Genomic DNA, 20,981 nt, shown 5'->3' with positions numbered 1-20,981 from the left:
TTTAGTCCCCTTAAATGATACCAATTAGGTCAAAATTGATGACTGGCTCATAGACTAATTGTGCTAATGACCTTACAGCTGTCTCTCATTGTAATCTTCTCCTCTATATTAGTGTCTCCCTGTGTCATCTCCATTGCTGGATTGTAAATCATGATTCCCTACCTGTTTCTAGTGCTTGTCCTTATTCCTAGTGATTGTTTCTGTGTTGCCATTAGAGATGGGCTGATCCATGTTTTTTTCGGTTCCAATCTGATTCTGATACACAACTGCCAATACTGACACACCTTCTGATAGAAGAGTTGTTTGTAATCAAAAAATGCAAGCTTGCTCTGTTCCCAGGATGACAAAGAAGACAGCAGGATTTGTAGGCTTTGCCTATGGGTGGGTATTGATAAGATTTTATCAATATCAATGCCATTATCGATTCCACTTATCGATCCTTCCCTTATCAATATCCCTTGTGAATTTTCTGTGTGCTAAAAGTAGGCTTTACAGGTTTTCTATGTCAACAACATTTTATTGAGTCTTAAACTACATAAATATGAAATTGGTCACTGGATCCTTGATCTCTGGACATAAATAAACTCTACATGGTGGATCCTTGATCTCTGGACATAAATAGAAATAAACAAAAACTGTAGTTTTGTCAAAAGCATTTCCTTTCAGATATTAATGGCACAAATTTAACTCCATACCTTCATACCTGCACATCAGCATCAATGTAATTCATGAAGAACACATGACATCTCATTTTTGAAAGAAAAAAAAAAAACAAAAAGTTTTGGTCAATTTTAGTTTATTGTTTGTATTACAGTGTTTGGAAGGAGGTGTCATTTGATTCAAAATGACGATTCGCTTTGAAGTTATTAATTCAGCCTGGAATCTAACTTGACTCGGCAGAGAGCAGCACAGCGTTTGGAGCTGTGCGAACGGAACGGAGGACGATTATCCTTTCTTGCGACAAGAGTCCCAGTTAGTGACTTTAATCTGCATAAAAGTGAGTCATGATTGACATCTTTAAATGGCTTTGAGAGGGGTTAAGAAGTGGACTTGCCACTTCTGCAAAGCAGTGAAGCAGAGAACCAACGAAGCAGCGGGTTGGAGCTGTTAGGGTGTTGGGCTTGAGTCCAGAAGATCATGGGTTCAAATCCCCGCCTGACTGGAAAACCACTGAGGGCCCTTGGGCAAGACCTTTAATCCCCTATTGGTCCTGGTGTGTAGTGAACGCCTTGTATGGCAGCAGCCTGACATCAAGGTGAATGTGAGGCATTTCATGTGTAAAGTGCTTTGAGCATCTGATGTAGATGGGAAAGTGCTATATAAATGCAGTCAATTTACCATTTTTATCATTTAACATTGTTGAGATCCAGCTGAGGAAGAGAAGGCTCCAACAGTGGCCGGAATGTGATCGCTGTCCAGTGCAGCACACATCTGGACGGCTGTCATGTCCATGCTGGAACAGCTGACCACTGTGTCATTGCAACTCACAGCTAGAGAACAGATATCGTGCCATGAAGAACATCACCTCTCAACAGGCCATGCAATGCACATGTGTGGGCGGGCTCTCATGCTCTCATAACATGCTTATAATTACATTCAAACAAATAAGATAATCGGGGTGAAGGTGAGGCATAATTGTAAAGTGCTTTGAGCATCTGATGCAGATGGAAAAGCACTATATAAATGCAATCCATTTACCATTTAACGCCTGCTCTGAAGGACCGATAAAGGAATTGTTAAGCAAAAAGGCTATTGATTTCGGTGTATCGAATAATTTCTTAACGATTCTCAAAAAGAACCGGTTCTCGATACCCATCCCTAGCTTCGCCTACCATGCTCCTCACACTCCCTTACTCATCTTCAACCGCTTACTCCATTTAAGGGTCACGGGGTGCTGGAGCATATCCCAGTAGTCCTAGGGCATGAGGCAGGGTGCACCCTGGTCAGGACACCAGTCTGTCGCAGGGCCACATGTAGACAAACAAACACATTCACACCCATGAGCAGACACACCTACAGACAATTTAAAGTTTCCAATTCACCAAACCTGCCTGTCTTTGGATGTGGGAGGAAGCCAGAGCACCCAGAGGGAACTCATGCAAACACGAGGAGAGCATGCAACCTCCACACAGAAAGGTCACAGGTGGGAATCGATCCCATGACCTTCTTGGTGTGAGGGAACAGTGCTAACCACTAAGTTTAACTGAAATTGCTCTCTCTCTCTCTCTCTCTCTCTCTCTCTCTCTCTCTCTCTCTCTCTCTCTCTCTCTCTCTATATATATATATATATATATATACGAGGGTAGATCAAAAAGTTCTTGGCCTCACCAAGAAGGCTTGTCAGGATGCTCCTAGTTCCTGGTTATTTTTCAACATAGTCCCCAATCACCTCAATGCACTTTGTCCAGCGGTGCTCCAACATTCCGATGCCTTCATGGTAGAAGGCTTCATTTTCTTCCTTCAGGTAGGACTCTACAGCCTTAATGACATCATCATCCGACTCAGTGCCAATGGCAATGGCAATCCATGTCATCATGGATTGCCTTGGGTGTCATGCCCTTTTTATGCAGATATTTAATCACCACACGAGCTTCTTTTGTGTCCACTTTTGGATCTTCACTAGATCTGAAGACTTTCAAAGAGCCTCACCTAAAAATAAATAAAGACAGATGCATGAATGTTAGTGCATAACCATACAAGGCATAATAGTTTACAACTGCATCATAGATTTGGAGATGCTGCCCTGCCTTCTAGGTGAGGCCGAGAACTTTTTGATCTACCCTCGTATATATGTGTGTGTGTATATAAAAGCGACAAAATCTGTTACATGTATCTAACGGATTAGTTAGAGTCAGGATGTGTGGAATGATCTATGGGGAATCCTCAGCACCAATTAGCCTTACATTTTTCCCTGATTAAAGGCCTGACCTTGAATAGGGACCTGCCTCATTTAATGGCTGGGTCAAAACTTCATCTGAAAAAAATAAACACTCACCTTAAATAAGTGCCAGACATTATGTGCATTAAAAGGATTACATTTGGTCAAGTCACTCTTTTCTCGAAGTCCACTGTGGAGTGGTATCTTAAAATCCTAAAGCCTGATTAATGCTTCTGCAACTTGGTAACTCCGTGGCCATGCAATGATGTTGACATGCACATGACCCTTTTAAAGTCCTCTGTCGCGTTGGTGGATGTCTTTTTGTCATTTACCACAGGAAGAGTGGTTCTTTCTGGATCAGTTTCTCCTCCAACAAGCTTCACTTCTTCCTACAATCATGAACCTCCAAACCAACGTTATGTACGTGCAATTGGTTTAAAGTGAAACTTCATCCAGAATCCAAATTCATAAAGTCACAAATCAGTTTTTGCCTGCTGTATTCTACCATTTTTAAAGGTGTATATTTACATTCACCATGCTAGCCAGTAGGCTCACTAGATCATATATTCATTTGATGATTTGATGATGTCGGGGTCTTAGATCAGTCCTGTCCCTCCAATATCTGATACGTGAATAGTCAATATTGGATCCAATATTGTGGACAGTGGAAATTTTGCATTTTGCATCACCACTCTTAGCTTCATAGTGGAATAGACTGGAGAAGGATATTCTTTCACCAAAACAGATCAAATTTAGGCTTGCATCTCAGATGTACCTTCTGACAATTTGTAGCCAAACTTTCAGGTCTTCTTTTTAAGAAAATCCTCCTCTATACCACTTCATCAAGAAGCTGTAGAACTGGTGATACAAAATGCAAAACATGCACAATGCATAATTTCTCCAATCACAGCCACAGAAGCCTATAACTTAATTCTTCTGAGTTGTCTGGGTGTCTTGGTGTCTTTCCTCACTCTTCTCCTTCTTGCACAGTCACTCAGATTTGAGAAATGCCTACTCCAAGCAGATTTACCATGGAGTGCTAGTTTGCATTCATAATCATGTAAAAAAAAAAAAATCATGACCTATTCAGTGACTTGGAAATGTTCATGTATCCATCCTCTGACTTTTCTGAAGAAAACTGGCAATAAAATTGATTATTTACAGGTATTATACCAAAGCGTTCCATATGGAACCCATCATCTTGGCTTTTATATTTTTAATTCATTTATATCAAGTTGTACAGATTTGCTTTCAGTTTGTGTTTAAGGAAAATCATTTTAGAATTTCTTTCTTTCTTTTTTTTTTTTTTTGTATTTGAAATGGCATAAACAAGTTAAAATGTGTGAAATACCAAGTGTTCCCATACTTTTGGCGGAAACTGCAGCATACGTCAGGCTCCATTCATGCGCCACACTCAAACAGTTGGTGGCGGTAATGCACCGTGTCGGTTTGCAAACCGCCAATAAATTCGATAGAAGAAGAAGAAGAAGAAGAAGAAGAAGAAGAAGAAGAGAGGGGGGAGAGAGAGAGAGAGAGAGAGAGAGAGAGAGAGAGAGAGAGAGAGAGAGAGAGAGAGAGAGAGAGAGAGAGAGAGAGAGAGAGAGAGAGAGAGAGAGAGAGAGAGAGAGAGAGAGAGAGAGAGAGAGAGAGAGAGAGAGAGAGAGAGAGAGAGAGAGAGAGAGAGAGAGATAGACGTTTAATGTTTCCTGTCGGAGCGATTTGAGCGCTGCACAAAACATGGGGTGCAGGTAAAGGAATGTTCATGTTCCCGGAGTTAAATGTGGTTTGTTAACAAGACGTGAAGTTTAAGCAATACAGGTAACGATGAAATCTTCACCTTTCGTCAGCACGTTAAAGCATTCGCTGAAAGCAGACTCGTTCTGCTGTTTCACAAAGAAACGATCTAAACAGTTTCTGTGCCGAGTCACGACTGTAATTTATAGTTGATTAATGGTCTCCAAAAATATTGTTGTGGCGCACCAGGTGATACGTGTCATGATTTCGTGAAACGCGATGAGGTGCACATGAATGTTGTCACCTTTGTTAGAGCGGTAACAATCCAAACATCAAGTCAGTCATGTGCATTACACAGCACTTACACAGGCTGGCTTCAGCAGTGGGAGCTGAGGGCTATAACCTCCTGTGTTTTAAAATTGGCCGATTCTATTCGCACAATTCAGTATGTTGTTTGCAATGCAATGAATTCTTGGTCATGAAGCCGGACTGTGCCGGTGGCTGAGCGCCAGATGTCTGGAGCTGAAGGCTGTTAAGAATAATCCTCGAACCTATACTTTTCAGTACACGTCTGAAGAAATCTTGCAAATATAGACTTTTGTGTGCAGTTTTTCATGAGAACTGTGTTAAATATATTGTCAATGTATGATGCCATAAATCCAGTAACCACAATGACTTGCCTACAAATTTGAACTTGATCTTTTTTTTTTTTTTCTTTTTTTTAAACAAAATCAGTTCTTCCCATCCTTGGGCCTAGTATACGTGCCGTGTTTGAAAATGTCTTGCTTTCACACAGACATAGCTGCATAGAAACCAGGGCGATCACAATGTATGCTAGTGATGATGATGCTAGTAAAAGCTGCACAGCAAGAGTGGATAGATGAGGATGGTACTTGTGTACTGTTGCATGAAATTCCTAATTCCATATAAAAGTGTCCATAACATTGTGTTTTTCTTAGGTTCGGGCAGGCTTGAAATCTGGAATCTGAGATGTTTTCTCTTCGGTTCAGATCGCACCTTCAGCTCAGAATGTGGGTTTGCACCATTTCCAGAGAAGGTGCCCACAAACTGGCCTCGATTCATAAAGCTACAGTCCTGCCCCAGAAAAAAGTCAAAGGAATACTTTACCCCTTTGATGAGCTGGAGCCCTACATTAGCAAGTATTTTATTTATTTTTGGCTCCACTCATCTATTGAAGCCCTGTTGCACTTTGACTATTTAGCCAGCGTATGTTGACTTATGAAAAATGCAGTGAACACTCTGGATAAGTCGGATACATTATGCAGCTGTCACACCTTGACGATTTATATGCTGACAGCCCTGTTTCCACCTAGTGGTCCGGGTCAGTATGGCACGGGTTGGAACAGTTAAGTCTGGCTTGGTTTGCATTTCCACTGCCAGCACAACCCTATTCTTTGGCTGGCGGAACACGTTAATATTGACGAGCACGTCATCGAGCACACGTACGCTGTTGCGCAGCCTCTCCACTCCACACAGAGGCCAAACAGAGTAATTTAACTTTTTAAAATTTTATTTTAGAATACTGAAGAATCAACTGATGCAAGTAAACACAAGTAAAAAAAAAAAAAACATTTTCCAATAATCATATGCTTATGCAGTGCTACAGTAAATGGGCACAAACTGCCATAAAGGAGTCAAAAAAAAAAAAAAAAACTTGTTTTGTAATGGTGCCAAACCGCAGCCAAAAAAAAAAAAAATGTCAAAAACTGTGACATAATGGAAATGGACCAAACTAGTGATTTGGATGCTAGGAACATTGACGGAGAAGCAGGCATCAGGTACCTGTGGGATTGGATATTGTGTGAGATCCAGGGGAGTTACCCTCTGCTACTTTCTTCACTAAGTTAGGGTTTAAAGGACATGTCACATGGTATTTAACGTCTCGGTTAGCAACACAACATCAAAGTAGTCATGATTGTAAGTCTATCTATGCACATGTGGAAATAATTAGTGGTCGCTAACACTAACTTTGAAAAGTTAAGCCTGGTTCACACGGCAAGATAATTAAGCCGATATCGGACCCAATCTTCCCCTTCCGACAATCTTAAGGACTCCCCGACAGTCGTGATGACGCAAAAGATATTCTTATCAGATATTCCTGCCATGTGTGGTGTGTTAAGAGCGCTCTGATCTGCTCGGAAGGACGTCAGGAGTGCTCCAATTGCAAATCGGAGATATTCAAAATGTTGGATTGTCTTGGCCTGATATCGCAAAGTGTGTTGTGTACCCCGACCACAAATGAGCACACAGCCTGCTGAATGTGATGTGCAGCCAATCAGAAAGCGAGGTGACGGACATACGGAGCAGAATCTACAGCAAAACGGCTGTTCTGACTTACCAGAAAGTCCGATGATTGCGCTGTGTCTCCACTCCTTTAAAGAACGCCTTTTCTTTTTTTTTGTAGCATTTTTTTCCCTCTGTAAATAGTCCACAAACTATCTCCATCTGTTTAATCTGAAGTCACTTTTAATCTCGAGAGATTTTGTGAGGTTTCCTGTCTGACCTGGGAATGTTTGTGTGTGAAATCTGTTTGCGTGTGGTGTGTTGACTTCACTGTGGGGCTGAACACCACACACTGTAAGGCCAAACCTGTTAGATCAATGTTTTTTTATCTCCACGTGTGTGGTCTGTCAGGTTTTGGAAACGTACAGATAATTTTAAAATCCTGCCGTGTGAACCGGGCATTATTTTATTAGTTACTGTCAACAGTTCCATTTTACAGTTACTTTATACATTTACTTCATTAGCAGCTGTGAATGACTTATTGGGATCTGCTGAATATAACTAATAAAGTACCTAGTAATCTAAGTACTCAGAAAAATAACTATTAGATACTTTGCTGATTACTCAATCTTAAGAGTAACCAAGATTAGATTACTAGTTACCATATTAGTTACAAGTTGTCAGCAGCTCCTAATAAAGTAACTGCATAAAGATGCTGATGAAGTAACTGTATAAAGTAACTAAAAAAGTCACTAATAAAGTAACTTTTTAAAATAAGTGTGGCAAAACTGATTATTAGTGACAGAAACCGAAGCGTTTTGAACCACTGAATCAATATGAAGCAATTGTGCTGAAATGCTTCAGTGTTTTGAAGCATTTGATACAATTAAATTGGTTTTGCTTCACCAGTTATAGAGCTTCATGATGAAGTGGTGCAGAGAAGGTTTTTCTAACAAAAACAAAACAAACAAAAAAAAACACTTGAAAGTTCAGCTATAGTTTGCCAGAAGGCACATCGGAGATTCAATTTTGTTGAAAGATATTCTTCTTTGCTCCACTCCATTATTAAGGCATGAGTGGTGATGCAAAATGCAAAACTTGCACTCGGCATAATTTCTTCAGTCACAGCCACAGAAGTCTGGGTGTCTTGGTGTCTTTCCTCTCTTAACAACTCAACTCAACCTTTATTTCTAAAGCACGTTTAAAATGACCGCAGTTGACCAAAGTGCTGTACATAATTAAAAAATGGGCACCAAGTTACCCCCAATTGTAAGTAAATGAATTAAGAATGAAAATAAAATTACAACATGAAATAAAACAAAAGACAAAGTAAAATAAAGAGTAAAAAGTCAAAGGAAATAATTTAGTTTGATTTAATTTATTTTATTTTTATACCGCCAAATCACAGCAACACATAAGTAAAATCTAACCTTACCAACATCGAGAGCAAGCACACAGGCAACAGTGGCAAGGAACAACTCCCTCTAATGATATTGAGGAAGAAACCTCAAGCAGACCAGACTCAAAGGGGAGACCTTCTGCTTGGGCCAAGGTATAATTTGTCAGCATTAAGCAACAGGAAAAACGGAAGCAATACTACGGTGAAACAGATATGTAATCGCTCATTTAGGAAACGCCAGAGAAAAGAAGTCGGTTTTTAAAGAAGCTTTAAAAGTCTCTAGGAACAGGGATGATCTAATATTCAAGGGAAGACTGTTCCAGAGCTTGGAGGCAGCCACTGCAATGTCTCTGTCACCTCTCGTCTTTAATCTCTTTTAGGCACCTTCAGCAACAGTTGATCAGAAGACCTTAATGCTCTGGTTGGGGTGTAAGGGAAAAAGAAGCTCCGAAAGATACACTGGGGCCAGGCCATTGAAGGCTTTAAAAACAATTAAAAGAAGTTTAAAATCTTATAATTATAAATCTTAATCTCCTCCTATACAGTCACTCAGTTTTTGAGAACTGTCGACTCCACACAGATTTGCCGTAGATTACCATACTGTTTGTATTTCTTCATAATTCATGTAAATAAAGTCCAAGACATAGTCAGTGTCTTGGGAAAGTTCATGCATCCATCTCACAACTTGTCCGAAGAGAACTGGATGGAAAAGTGATGGTTTACATGTGCTGTACTAAAGACGGCACTGACTTATTCACACCATCATTTTGGCTTTTAGATTTTTATTTCTTTTAATTCATGATGTAGCTATTACTTTTCACTGTGAGTTTAAAAGGCATAATTTTAGAAATTTTATCATACAAAGCCTGGATTTTTTGTTTTGTTTTTTGATGTCCTAAAAAATTTCTAACATGTAAAAGCTCAAGGGGGCAAAAACACTTTTTCACACCACTGTATCTGTTTATATATTTTCGGAATTTTAGCATAGAATCCTGTGCATGAGTCCTGCACAAGAATGATGAACTTTTTATATCATGTAGAACACGGCAGCCATTCTCTTCTTAAAATGATGAAAATTGCAAGAACCCATCTAGTTAGAGTTGCATGCAGTCTGGTAGTGCCCTATGTATGATCCACAGTTGAATACATTTTTTTTTCTCACTGCCCTTTTGACATAAGATTTAATTATAAGCCAGCTATTTTGCAAATTGGCTGCACAAAATGGTTCTGGGGAGCATTAGCATGGCTAAATACCCCCCCCGCTCCCGACCAGGGCCCTCTTGACCCCGCCCCCCGGCCATTTTAAGCATTTTTCTGTATTTGCTTCTTACGTGCCTCTCTTTTAAAATGCTACATTTCTTCAGCCACAACAAGAAACTCAAGTATTATCAGACGTTTTCCAAAATCAGGATGCTTTACTTGGATGTGTTTCTGTCAGGCTGTGATGATGAATCTGACTGAAATGAACAGATAAGTTTAAGACTTTATATTTTCTCCCTGTGTGAATGGTTTTATTATTTGTATTAGTCTGAACTGTTCGCATGACTGTAGCTTTTCAGTTGTTGAGCCAATCAATGAACAGCATTAATGGACATATTTCGACTTATGAGTAATTTTCAAGAAATGTCTGTCAACAAATGCATAACCTATGTCCCACATATGTTGTACTTATGAGATATATGCTGGCATACATCGAAAATATTATGTGTGCCCAAAATTCTTCAACATACCCACCGTATTACAACATATATCACCATGCTTCAGTGTGCTCTTAACTTATACAAAACTTATCCATAACTTATTAGATGCCAGCATTTTAATATGGTCGGCATACATGAGCTAAATTGTCAAGGTGTGACAGGGGTGTTAGACTAACATTATTTTGTAGTGTGGCTTTTTGAGTTTTGACTTGAGTGGAATGAAAATTGCAGGTCTGTGGACAGGACACCTTTCCAGCTTTTTCATCCCAGCTTGGAAGACATGGTTAAAGCAGAAAAGGTGTTTTGTGTTTCGCCATTTCATAAGATTGATTACTACACCTCAGCAGAGAGGATGGACCATGCACCGGTACTGGCACCACCAGAGGTCAGTGCACTGAACTAGAAGGGTTTTACATGGTTAAGTAGTGGTGTATACATTTGCTTTGGATGCTATACATCATTGGTGTCCAAACTATTCCAGAAAGGGCCGAGAGGGTGCAGGTGTTCTTTGCAGCCACTGACTCCAGCAAGTGATGTCACTGATTAACTTCCCTTTGAGCAGGTGGGATGAGTTCATCAGTGACATCACCTGCTGGAGGCAGTGGCTGCAAAGAAAACCTGCACCCTCTCGGCCCTTTCTGGAATAGTTTGGACACCACTGCTATACATCTTCAGTAGATAAATATGACACCCCAATTTCACTGCATTGGCCAATAGATGTAAGTATAGCAACCAGTTGCATCCAGTTTGAAGATTTCAAAGAAGAAACGCAAGGTGGAATGTTTAAACGAAATGTTTGTTTCCAGCAACAATTGCAAAGGTCTAACAAGTAAATAATAGTCCCCAGTTTGACTCTGGCAGATCATCTACCCCTTTTATGCTGGAGCAGGAATTAATGGCCTTGGTGCCTCCACTCAGCCAATCAGTCAATCTCATCACACCACCTGGAGACAAACAGCGAGTGGCAGAAATGAACCACAGATGATATTGTGAGGGGCATACCTATCGTAAACAAAGGTACCCGTTCAAGAAAACATATCTTCTCACATGATGTTTAAAATTAGTCCATATGATTTGCAGAGTTGCAATTTTTTTTCTCTGCACTGGTAACCGTGTCGGAGTTTTACAGTAAAAATGTAAGTGAGTCCCTTCAGCTGCTCATATACTATGCATCCATCTGAGTAGGGGGGCAAAGCTCTTGATTTACCGATCAATCTACGTTCCAATCCTCACCTATGGTCATGAGATTTGGCTCATGACCTAAAGAACAAGATCGCGAGTACAAGCGGCCGAGATGACTTTCCTCTGCAGGGTGGCTGGGCGCTCCCTTAGAGATAGGGTGAGGAGCTCGGTCACTCGGGAGGAGCTTGGAGTCAAGCCGCTGCTCCTCCACATCGAAAGGAGTCAGTTGAGGTGGCTCGGGCATCTTTTCCGGATGCCCCTGGACGCCTCGCTGGAGAGGTGTTCTGGGCACGTCCCATTGGGAGGAGGCCCCGGGGAAGACCCAGGACACGCTGGAGGGACTACATCTCTCGGCTGGCTTGGGAACGCTTTGGGGTTCCCCCGGAGGAGCTGGGGGAGGTGTGTGTGGATCGGGAGGTCTGGGCGGCTTTGCTTGAGCTGCTGCCCCTGTCACCCGACTCTGGATAAAGTGGAAGAAAATGGATGGATGCATGGATACTATGCATGGCTGGGGTTGTTACCAAAACCTTTCGTCTGTACTGCAAATTAGTGATGGCTAAGTTGAAACACTGTTTCGCAGCATTTCAAAACTTCTGCAACACTCGTGTTTCAAAATATTGTTCCCAACTTCATACCAAAAGGAAGCCTTGCTGGATGGTTCATGATTGTGCATGCCTTTACAAATTTCATATTTAAAGGCTAGTTAGCACAAGGCATGTACAGCTGAATTTATGTTACTTGTAATAGGAATATATTGTGCGTAATTTCTTGATTTAGTGATGTTTCAAATTGAAAAAATATTTTTGACACTGGTAGGCTTATGTGCAGTTTTAGCAAGATGGGTTCTTCTGGTAAATGACTATAATTGTGGTCAGACTTTTGCATACAGTGATGAAAATAAGTACTTGATCCACTATCGATTTTGCAAGTTTTCCAACCTACAACAAACGGAGAGGTCTGTAATTTTTATCGTGGATACACTTCAACTGTGAAAGACAGAATCTAAAAAAAAAATCACATTGTATGATTTTTAAATAATTTGCATTTTATTGCATGAAATAAGTATTTGATACAATAGAAAAACATAACTTAATATTTGGTACAGAAACCTTTGTTTGCAATTACTGAGGTCAGACATTTCCTGTTGTTCTTGATCAAGTTTGCACACACTGCAGCAGGGATTTTGGTCCACTCCTCCATACAGATCTTCTCTAAATCTTGGAGGTTTCGAGTTTCAGCTCCCTCCAAAGATTTTCTATTGAGTTCAGGTCTGGAGCCTTTCTCGTCCACTCCAGCACCTTGAAATGCTTCTTACGGAGCCCCTCCTTAGCTGTCCTGGCTGTATGTTTGGGTCATTGTCATGCTGGAAGACCCAGCCATGACCCATCTTCCGTGCTTTTACTGAGGGAAGAAGGTTGTTTGCTAAAATCTCGTGATACATGACCCCATCCATCCTCTCTTCAATATGGTGCAGTTGTCCTGTCCCCTTTGCAGAAAAGCACCCCAAAGTGTGACGTTTCCACCTCCATGCTTCACGGTTGGGACAGTGTTCTTGGGTTTGTACTCATCCTCCTTCTTCCTCCAAACACGGCAAGTGGAGTTGATACCAAAAACCTCTATTTTGGTCTCATCTGACCACATGACCTTCTCCCATGCCTCCGCTGGATCATCCAGATGGTGAATGGTGATCTTCAAACGGGCCTGGCGTTGTGCTGGCTTGAGCAGGGTGACCTTTCCTGCCCTGTAGGATTTTAAACCATGACGGCATAGTGTGTTACTAATGTAATCTTTGTGAGTGTGGTCCAAGCTCTCTTCAGGTTATTGACCAGGTAGTTCTCGACTGATTCCTGACCTTTCTCATCATCATCCTTATTCCACAAAGCGAGATCTTGCATGGAGCCCCAGACTGAGGAAGATTGACAGTCATCTTGTGTTTCTTCCATTTTCTAATAATTACTCCAATAGTTGTCTTCTCACCAAGCTGCTTGCCTGTTGTCCTGTAGCCCATCCCACCCTTGTGCAGGTCTACAATTTTGTCCCTGGTGCCTTTAGACAGCTCTTTGGTCTTGGTCATGGTGGATAGGTTAGAGTGTGATTGATCGAGTGTGTGGACAGGTGTCTTTTATACAGGTAACGAGTTCAAAGACATGTAATTAATACAGGTAAAGAATGCAGAATAGGAGGACTTCTTAAAGAAAAACTAACGTCTGTGAGAGACAGACAGAATTCTTGCTCGTTGGTAAGTAATCAAATACTTATTTCATGCAATAAAATGCAAATTAATTATTTAAAAATTCTACAATGTAATTTTCCAGGTTTTTGTTTTAGATTCTGTCTCTCACAGTTGAAGTATACCTACTATAAAAATTACAGACCTCTCCATTCTTTGTAGGTAGGAAAGCAGAATATTTTACTTTAATACAGAAACATAAGTTAAGTGTTTGGTGCCAAAGTTGGAAGTTATTTTTGATTTTACGAAATCAACACAAGGAAAAAAAATCCATACATCAACTTAGAATATTAATTCAGCGATACTGAAAGTTTCACATTGTCTTTTCTTCCTATTAGTGATCATAATCAACTGCAACTGGTGGCTTAATCTGTGCAAATGGAAAAAGGGTTTAACAGCGTGCACTGGATTGATGGACACAGTGTCAAAGTCCATGAAAACGTGGACACAGTTGAATGTTCCAACAGGACAGTGATTCCCAAACCCACATCCAAACTGGGAAAACCATAAAAGCTTAATGTCATCCTGCTTTATCCATTCTACAACCAAAGTCCTGACTTCATTTCGATGGAGAAGTCAGATCTGTACCAGGAAACAATCAATTTTATTAATTATTCCTGTAAGTGTGGTCAAAATACCCAACCACAGTTCTTCCAGGAGCTCGTTGGGGGTTTCAGCGAACATCTGGACAAGGTGAAACTTGCTGAGGGACATTCAACCAGTCCTATGTGTGCAAATTTCACTGTGCGTGTGTATTCTCACCCATTGCTGATTTAATTTAAAAAAAAAAAAGTTACAAACCAAATTCTATTGTGTGTATGGTGTCTTCAAAACAAAATGTCACAAGTTGTTCTCATAAACACAGGTATAGCAAGTGTGTGAGGAAGATGAACATGCACACTGTAAATCACATTTCCTGACACTTCCTAAAATTTAAAATGCCCAGATTTAAATGCAAGTTGTCCTTCATGCACAGAGAAATGGGCCACATGGCCAAAATGTCGAGGCTGATGCTTCCTCACAATGCTAGTGATAGTACTCCTCATCTGAGTCTCCCTAAGTAACTGCTTGTTTGGCACCAAGTCATTCCAGCGGCACCCAAGGATCCTCCAAAGAGACCTCGTACCAAAGATATCCAGACATCACTTGAGGTCAATGGTTAGCATCTCAGTCCACCCAGTTGTAAAAGGGCACTAGCGTAGGCACCTTGGGATGGACTTATGTCCCATTCACAGCACACTGTTGTTGCTAGGGGTAAGCACCAATCTGATGGACCTCAAGGACCGTGTCGGACATGCGTCTTCTCCTTGTATAGATAGGACAGGAGGGTCTTTAGCATGCAGAGTTAGTCATCAATCTCCTTCAGTGCTCTGTCAGAGGATAATATATTCTGAGATTGCTGGCAGTAAGAGCACCTGTCCATTTGTCTTCTCTATAAGAGGTGAATGAGTCCAAATGAGCTGCAGGGGGACATCAGCAACGATGCTGAGAATCCAAAACTAAAGCATCCAATTCTAGCAGAACTAAACAGAGCGATATTCTTTGAAGGAATTCATGAATGAAACCTCAACAGAACTTGAAGGCATTTGAGCTCAATCTTATGTCCATCAGTGAGTCACCATCAAAAGGTTTCAGTCAACATGACCATACAACATGGGAGCAGAATTTTGCATGTTATAGCCTGAACACTTTGCTTCTGTAGATTAATTATTTATTTATTTATTTTTCTGTGTGTTCTCAGGTGTGTTTCATCGGCCGAAGTAATGTAGGAAAGTCATCACTTATTAAAGCTCTGTTCTCACTGGCTCCAGATGTAGAAGTTCGAGTTTCCAAAACTCCAGTGAGTCCTGTCAATACAACGTTTAAACTGTTTCAACACCTCAACATAGTAACTGTTCACTGCTTAATGTTAAAACACAAAACAAAAAATGCATCCTCTACAAATATATTTGTAGAGGATATGTTTTTTAGTTTTTTTTGTGCCGCTGGTGGTGTACACTTGTGTGATCACTTTGGTCTCGATGTGTCTATGAGTGCATGCATACTAGCATGCCTGGATGCTACCAAGGTATCTTAACAAGCCTAATCTGAATTTTTATTCAAAATTTGGTTTGGTTCAGTCAGAAGTCAAGCTCAATTTTCCTGTCCCATGTTCTTACAAAAGAAAATCATCATAAGTATGGCACCACTGGTGTCCACCAGAGGGAGCCAGTGCCAGAGTTGCAAGGCTCTGTTGTTTCTGTGAGGATTATTATTATTATGGTTGTTGTTTGTTGTTTTTTTGATTGATTGATTAGATTTGATTTGGCTGTTTTTGTCATGGTTGCCATGGGTGAAAACTCAAGAAAATTGGTACACACATCATGTTATGAATCCCTTATTTAAATAGACAAATTCTAATAATAGATAAATTACAGTGGTGCCAAAGAAAATTTATATGACTTAAATCTTAAAAACATCAAAGGCTGTATGTACATTTTTAAGTTTTAAAGCAAATCAAGTATTAATATCAAGTCATATAATCAGTTATTGGCAAATTTGTAACATTGAGACAACATCCATTTACATTCTGTTTAAAAGAAAAATTGTATTCTGTCAGCCATAATTTAATGCATGATTGAACCAGGAGCCTTCTGCCCTTGGTTCCCGGTTCAAACTCCTCCCCTGCCACATTTCTCCATGTAATGTGGAGTTGCATCAGGAAGGGCATCCGGCATAAAACTTGCAAACCAAATCTGCTGTGGCGACCTTAAGTGAAAACAAGGGAGCAGCTGAAGAGACTTACAGTACTTACATCAAGTAGGCAGTTGTTAGTGTTGTAATCAAGAAAAAAAATGGGTATTAATGAAGAACTCATCTCAACAGAACTGTAACAACATCTTATACGTGAATGTCATTTGATTGTGGCTGACCTGAGAGCACATTCATTCAAAAATGTAGGAATGTCAGTCTTACGTTTCTGTTGAACCAGGTTAAGGTATTTGTATGTTGATGATTTGTGCAGCAGATCTGAATAAAAATCACACACTTGTAATTTGAATTTTGTCTCTGTCTTTCTGTTTACAGGGTCACACAAAAAAGATGAACTTTTACAGAGTGGGCAAAGCTTTCACTGTTGTGGACATGCCAGGCTATGGGTACAGAGCACCCAAAGATTTTATAGATATGGTGGAACCTTATCTTTATTCCAGGAAGAAGTAAGCTACTGGGTTTATCTGTCTCTGGGTAACAATGGAAGGTCATTGCTTGTATCTGTGAGTCTGAGTCTTTGGGCAGTACAACACCACCATTAGATTGACTTACAGTACTGTTCAGAATAATAGTAGTGCTATGTGACTAAAAAGATTAATTGTTACATGGGAAACAAGGTACCAGTAGATTCTCACAAATCCAAGACCAAGCATTCATGATATGCACACTCTTAAGGCTATGAAATTGGGCTATTAGTAAAAAAAATGTAGAAAAGGGGGTGTTCACAATAATAGTAGTGTGGCATTCAATCAGTGATTCATTCAATAGTAGCATCTGCTGTTGACGCTACAAACTCAAAACTATTATGTTCAAACTGCTTTTTTAGCAATCCTGTGAATCACTAAACTAGTATTTAGTTGTATAACCACAGTTTTTCATGATTTCGTCACATCTGCGAGGCATTAATTTTGTGGGTTTGGAACCAAGATTTTGCTCGTTTACTAGTGTGCTTGGGGTCATTGTCTTGTTGAAACACCCATTTCAAGGGCATAGCCTCTTCAGCATAAGGCAACATGACCTCTTTAAGTTTTGTGACATATCCAAACTGATCCATGATACCTGGTATGCGATATATAGGCCCAACACCATAGTAGGAGAAACAGAGTTTGGGGGTCGTCTCAGAAACTGTCTGCGGCCCTTGGACCCAAAAAGAACAATTTTACTCTCATCAGTCCACAAAATATTCCTCCATTTCTCTTTAGGCCAGTTGATGTGTTCTTTGGCAAATTGTAACCTCTTCTGCACGTCTTTTATTTAACAGAGCAACAGAGCAAATAAATTAGCTTCACACGGGCATCTTCTAACTGTCACAGCACTTACAGGTAACTCCAGACTGTCTTTGATCATCCTGGAGCTGATCAGTAGGTGAGCCTTTGCCATTCTGATTATTCTTCTATCCATTTTGATGGTTGTTTTCTGTTTTCTTCCATGCGTCTCATTTTTTTTTTGTCCATTTTAAAGCATTGGAGATCATTGTAGATGAACAGCCTATAATTTTTTGCACCTGTGTATAAGTTTTCCCCTGTCCAATCAACTTTTTAATCAAACTATGCTGTTCTTATGAACAATGTTTTGAACGTCCCATTTTCCTCAGGCTTTCAAAGAGAAAAGCATGTTCAACAGGTGCTGGCTTCATCCTTAAATAGGGGACACCTGATTCACACCTGTATGTTCCACAAAATTGACGAACTCACTAATTGAATGCCACACTACTATTGTTGTGAACACCCCCTTTTCTACTTTTTTTTTTTTTTTTACTAATAGCCCAATTTCATAGCCTTAAGAGTGTGCATATCATGAATGCTTGGTCATGTTGGATTTGTGAGAATCTAATGAATCTACTGGTACCTTGTTTCCCATGTAACAATAAGAAATATACTCAAAACCTGGATTAATCTTTTTAGTCACATAGCACTACTATCATTCTGAACACTACTGTATTTTGCAAATGTGAAGATCATGTGTCATTCACCATCATACAATGTGATTGCAACACAAGTTAAAATTGAATTTTCTTTGTCACACAACAATGAAAGATGTGCTGAGTGGATTTGTATGACTGTTCAACACTCTGTCATGATTTGACCTAAAGGAGCGTGAACAGAATTGTGTAGCAAGTTTTCTGCAGTTGGCCCAGGCTTTCAAAACAAATTTGCAGTAAAAGCTGAAAATTCCTTAACACTTTGCTACAAGTGGCCAGCAGGAATCTGTGCTTAACAGCACGGCTTCAAGCAACTTGATAGACCTGTCTGCTTTTATTGTATTTTGCATAATAACATATGCCACTTTGGCCATAAATAGGAGGTTCACTGGCCGTCAACTGCAGGATTCACTCTAAAGGCACCTTGACACTTGCATGAATTTGATCCGCACACTGGTACGCAATCTGCCATGCCAGAGAGGAAACTCATTGTGAACTGTTGTAAACTGTGCGCGGCTGAGTGTAAGTGCGCAAAGAAAATTTTGAAATGTTCAAAATCTCTGGCACGCATTCATTTTGTGAACTGTATGTGAGCATCGTGCAAACAATTAAAAAATGATGTATGCCACTGCGTCAGTGCAGCACATCACAGCGCAGCTCGTCTGAACAATTATGATGAGGTGTTAAATCTATAATAAAAAAATTTCATAGATACTCATAAGAAGGAATGAACATGCAACTGTTTTCTCAAGCCATTACAATATAAATATTACAAATAATTACCTTTGAGACGATTCCAAATGCGTTCCTCATGTCATGAAGCGCACAGGACAGCTGCAGCTGTAGAAAATTCCTCTGGTTTCATCAGTCAAACTCTGAGAGCAAATGATTAATCCACTACAAAATAATTATTTTATATAACACAGCATCCAGTGACACACCACACCATCGATAAAAGGGAATTAATAAAATGCGGCGTTTTTAATGGTATGTGGTTTTTATTTTTTCCCCACAGCAGAGGCACGATGTGCAACATGTTCCAGCTGCTCGCACTGTGCTGTTGCAGGCACACAAGCATGCACGAAACCATCGCCGGTGTCTTGCACTCCTGTGCGACCGTGCGTCCCACTTGTTTTACTGTTGAAAGGCTTCATGTTTCCAAAAAATTCCAAGTTTGCTCAGCAGTGAGAGTGAGAGAGTGAGTGAGAGAGAGAGAGAACTTTTTTTGGTCATACACTTGCTTTGACAGTGTAAACGTATGTTTCAATTACGCTGAGTTTATGCAGCCCTACGTTGCAATACGCTAAGGGACGCAAAGGGGTCCACGAAATGGAAACAAAAAAATTAAACCGATTAAACTTTTTTGGCGGTCTTTCGGCGTAGAGTGCTGGAAGCAGTGCTCTGTGCACGTCTATGCAACACTGCGCCACTGTACACCATGCCTCCATAATTGTATGCAACCCTATGTCAGTCCAGTGAAAAATCCTTTTAGGTTTTTTTTTTTTTATCAGTACATACCTGCATTGCTAGATTTTATTCATCCTGCTGGCTTCTGCTGAACTTTGCTGGCAGTGATACTTCAAAACCACAGAAGAAGAAGAGGCGGGCCAGGCTTCCCCCCGGTGCGCAACATACACAGCCATTCTTGCGTAATACGTAGATACTCAGCACAATGTAACTCTACGCAGGCCCGGTGTGAAAGGGGCTTTAGACATAATGCACACATTAATGGGTGATACAGTTTTGAATTGTTTAATATTATTTGACATTTCTTGTTGTGTACTGTGGTGATGATTTAAATGCATTTTTGGGGGGAGGATTACATGCGTTAATTTAACTTGTTTTATCAAAAAAAAATCAGTTTTCACTATTCCAGGATAGACCTATTAATTTAACACATGCTTTTTTATGGTTTTTCAGTCTCGTAAGGACGTTCCTCTTGACGGATGCCAGCGATGGTCTGCAGGATGCCGACCTCATTGCACTGGAAATGTGCGAGGAGTTGAAATGTCCATATGTGGTATGACACTCCTTCTAACAGATCAGTGTAGCATAAGGTCTGTCCACAGCCTGTGATCCACTAAAGCTGGAAACTCACTACATCATTATTCAATAACGACTGCATTTTGGCAGCATCGTACAGAAACGCAATTCAAATTGCAAGTTGTGCAGATCAGTTGCATTGCAAAGTATTCCCATATTGTGTCATAACTCATATTGCATGATGTTACATATACACTCAACAAAAATATAAACGCAACACTTTTGGTTTTTCTCCCATTTTGTATGAGATGAACTCAAAGATCTAAAACTTTTTCCACATACACAATATCACCATTTCCCTCAAATATTGTTCACAAACCAGTCTAAATCTGTGATAGTGAGCACTTCTCCTTTGCTGAGATAATCCATCCCACCTCACAGGTGTGCCATATCAAGATGCTGATTAGACACCATGATTAGTGCACAGGTGTGCCTTAGACTGTCCACAATAAAAGGCCACTCTGAAAGGTGCAGTTTTGTTTTATTGTGGGGGATACCAGTCAGTATCTGGTATCTCCTTCGAGATAGAGTTGATCAGGTTGTCAATTGTGGCCTGTGGAATGTTGGTCCACTCCTCTTCAATGGCTGTGCGAAGTTGCTGGATATTGGCAGGAACTGGTACACGCTGTCGTATACGCCGGTCCAGAGCATCCCAAACATGCTCAATGGGTGACATGTCCGGTGAGTATGCCGGCCATGCAAGAACTGGGACATTTTCAGCTTACAAGAATTGTGTACAGATCCTTGCAACATGGGGCCGTGCATTATCCTGCTGCAACATGAGGTGATGTTCTTGGATGTATGGCACAACAATGGGCCTCAGGATCTCGTCACGGTATCTCTGTGCATTCAAAATGCCATCAATAAAATGCACCTGTGTCCTTCGTCCATAACAGACG

The 20,981-nt window shown here is 40.4% G+C and overlaps 1 protein-coding gene across 2 annotated transcripts in view; it reads left to right on the top strand.

The window, feature by feature from the left end:
• The first annotated feature begins 4,588 nt into the window (after positions 1–4,588).
• The window catches only part of gtpbp8 (GTP binding protein 8 (putative)), a 30,992-nt gene continuing 14,599 nt past the window's right edge, over positions 4,589–20,981 (top strand). The window contains exons 1-6 of one of the 2 annotated variants that reach the window (XM_034187022.1): positions 4,589–4,626; positions 5,573–5,772; positions 10,187–10,340; positions 15,109–15,207; positions 16,434–16,564; positions 19,960–20,059. In XM_034187022.1, coding sequence (XP_034042913.1) covers positions 5,603–5,772; positions 10,187–10,340; positions 15,109–15,207; positions 16,434–16,564; positions 19,960–20,059 — 654 coding nt within the window. In that variant the 5' untranslated portion in view covers positions 4,589–4,626; positions 5,573–5,602. Of the gene's footprint in view, positions 4,697–5,571; positions 5,773–10,186; positions 10,341–15,108; positions 15,208–16,433; positions 16,565–19,959; positions 20,060–20,981 lie in introns of both variants that reach the window. The other variant, XM_034187021.1, reaches the window with a different exon arrangement.

The sequence above is a fragment of the Thalassophryne amazonica genome, chromosome 14 (assembly GCF_902500255.1).
Source record: "Thalassophryne amazonica chromosome 14, fThaAma1.1, whole genome shotgun sequence".
Lineage (NCBI taxonomy): Eukaryota > Metazoa > Chordata > Actinopteri > Batrachoidiformes > Batrachoididae > Thalassophryne > Thalassophryne amazonica.
This window is presented reverse-complemented; position numbering and strand designations above follow the sequence as displayed.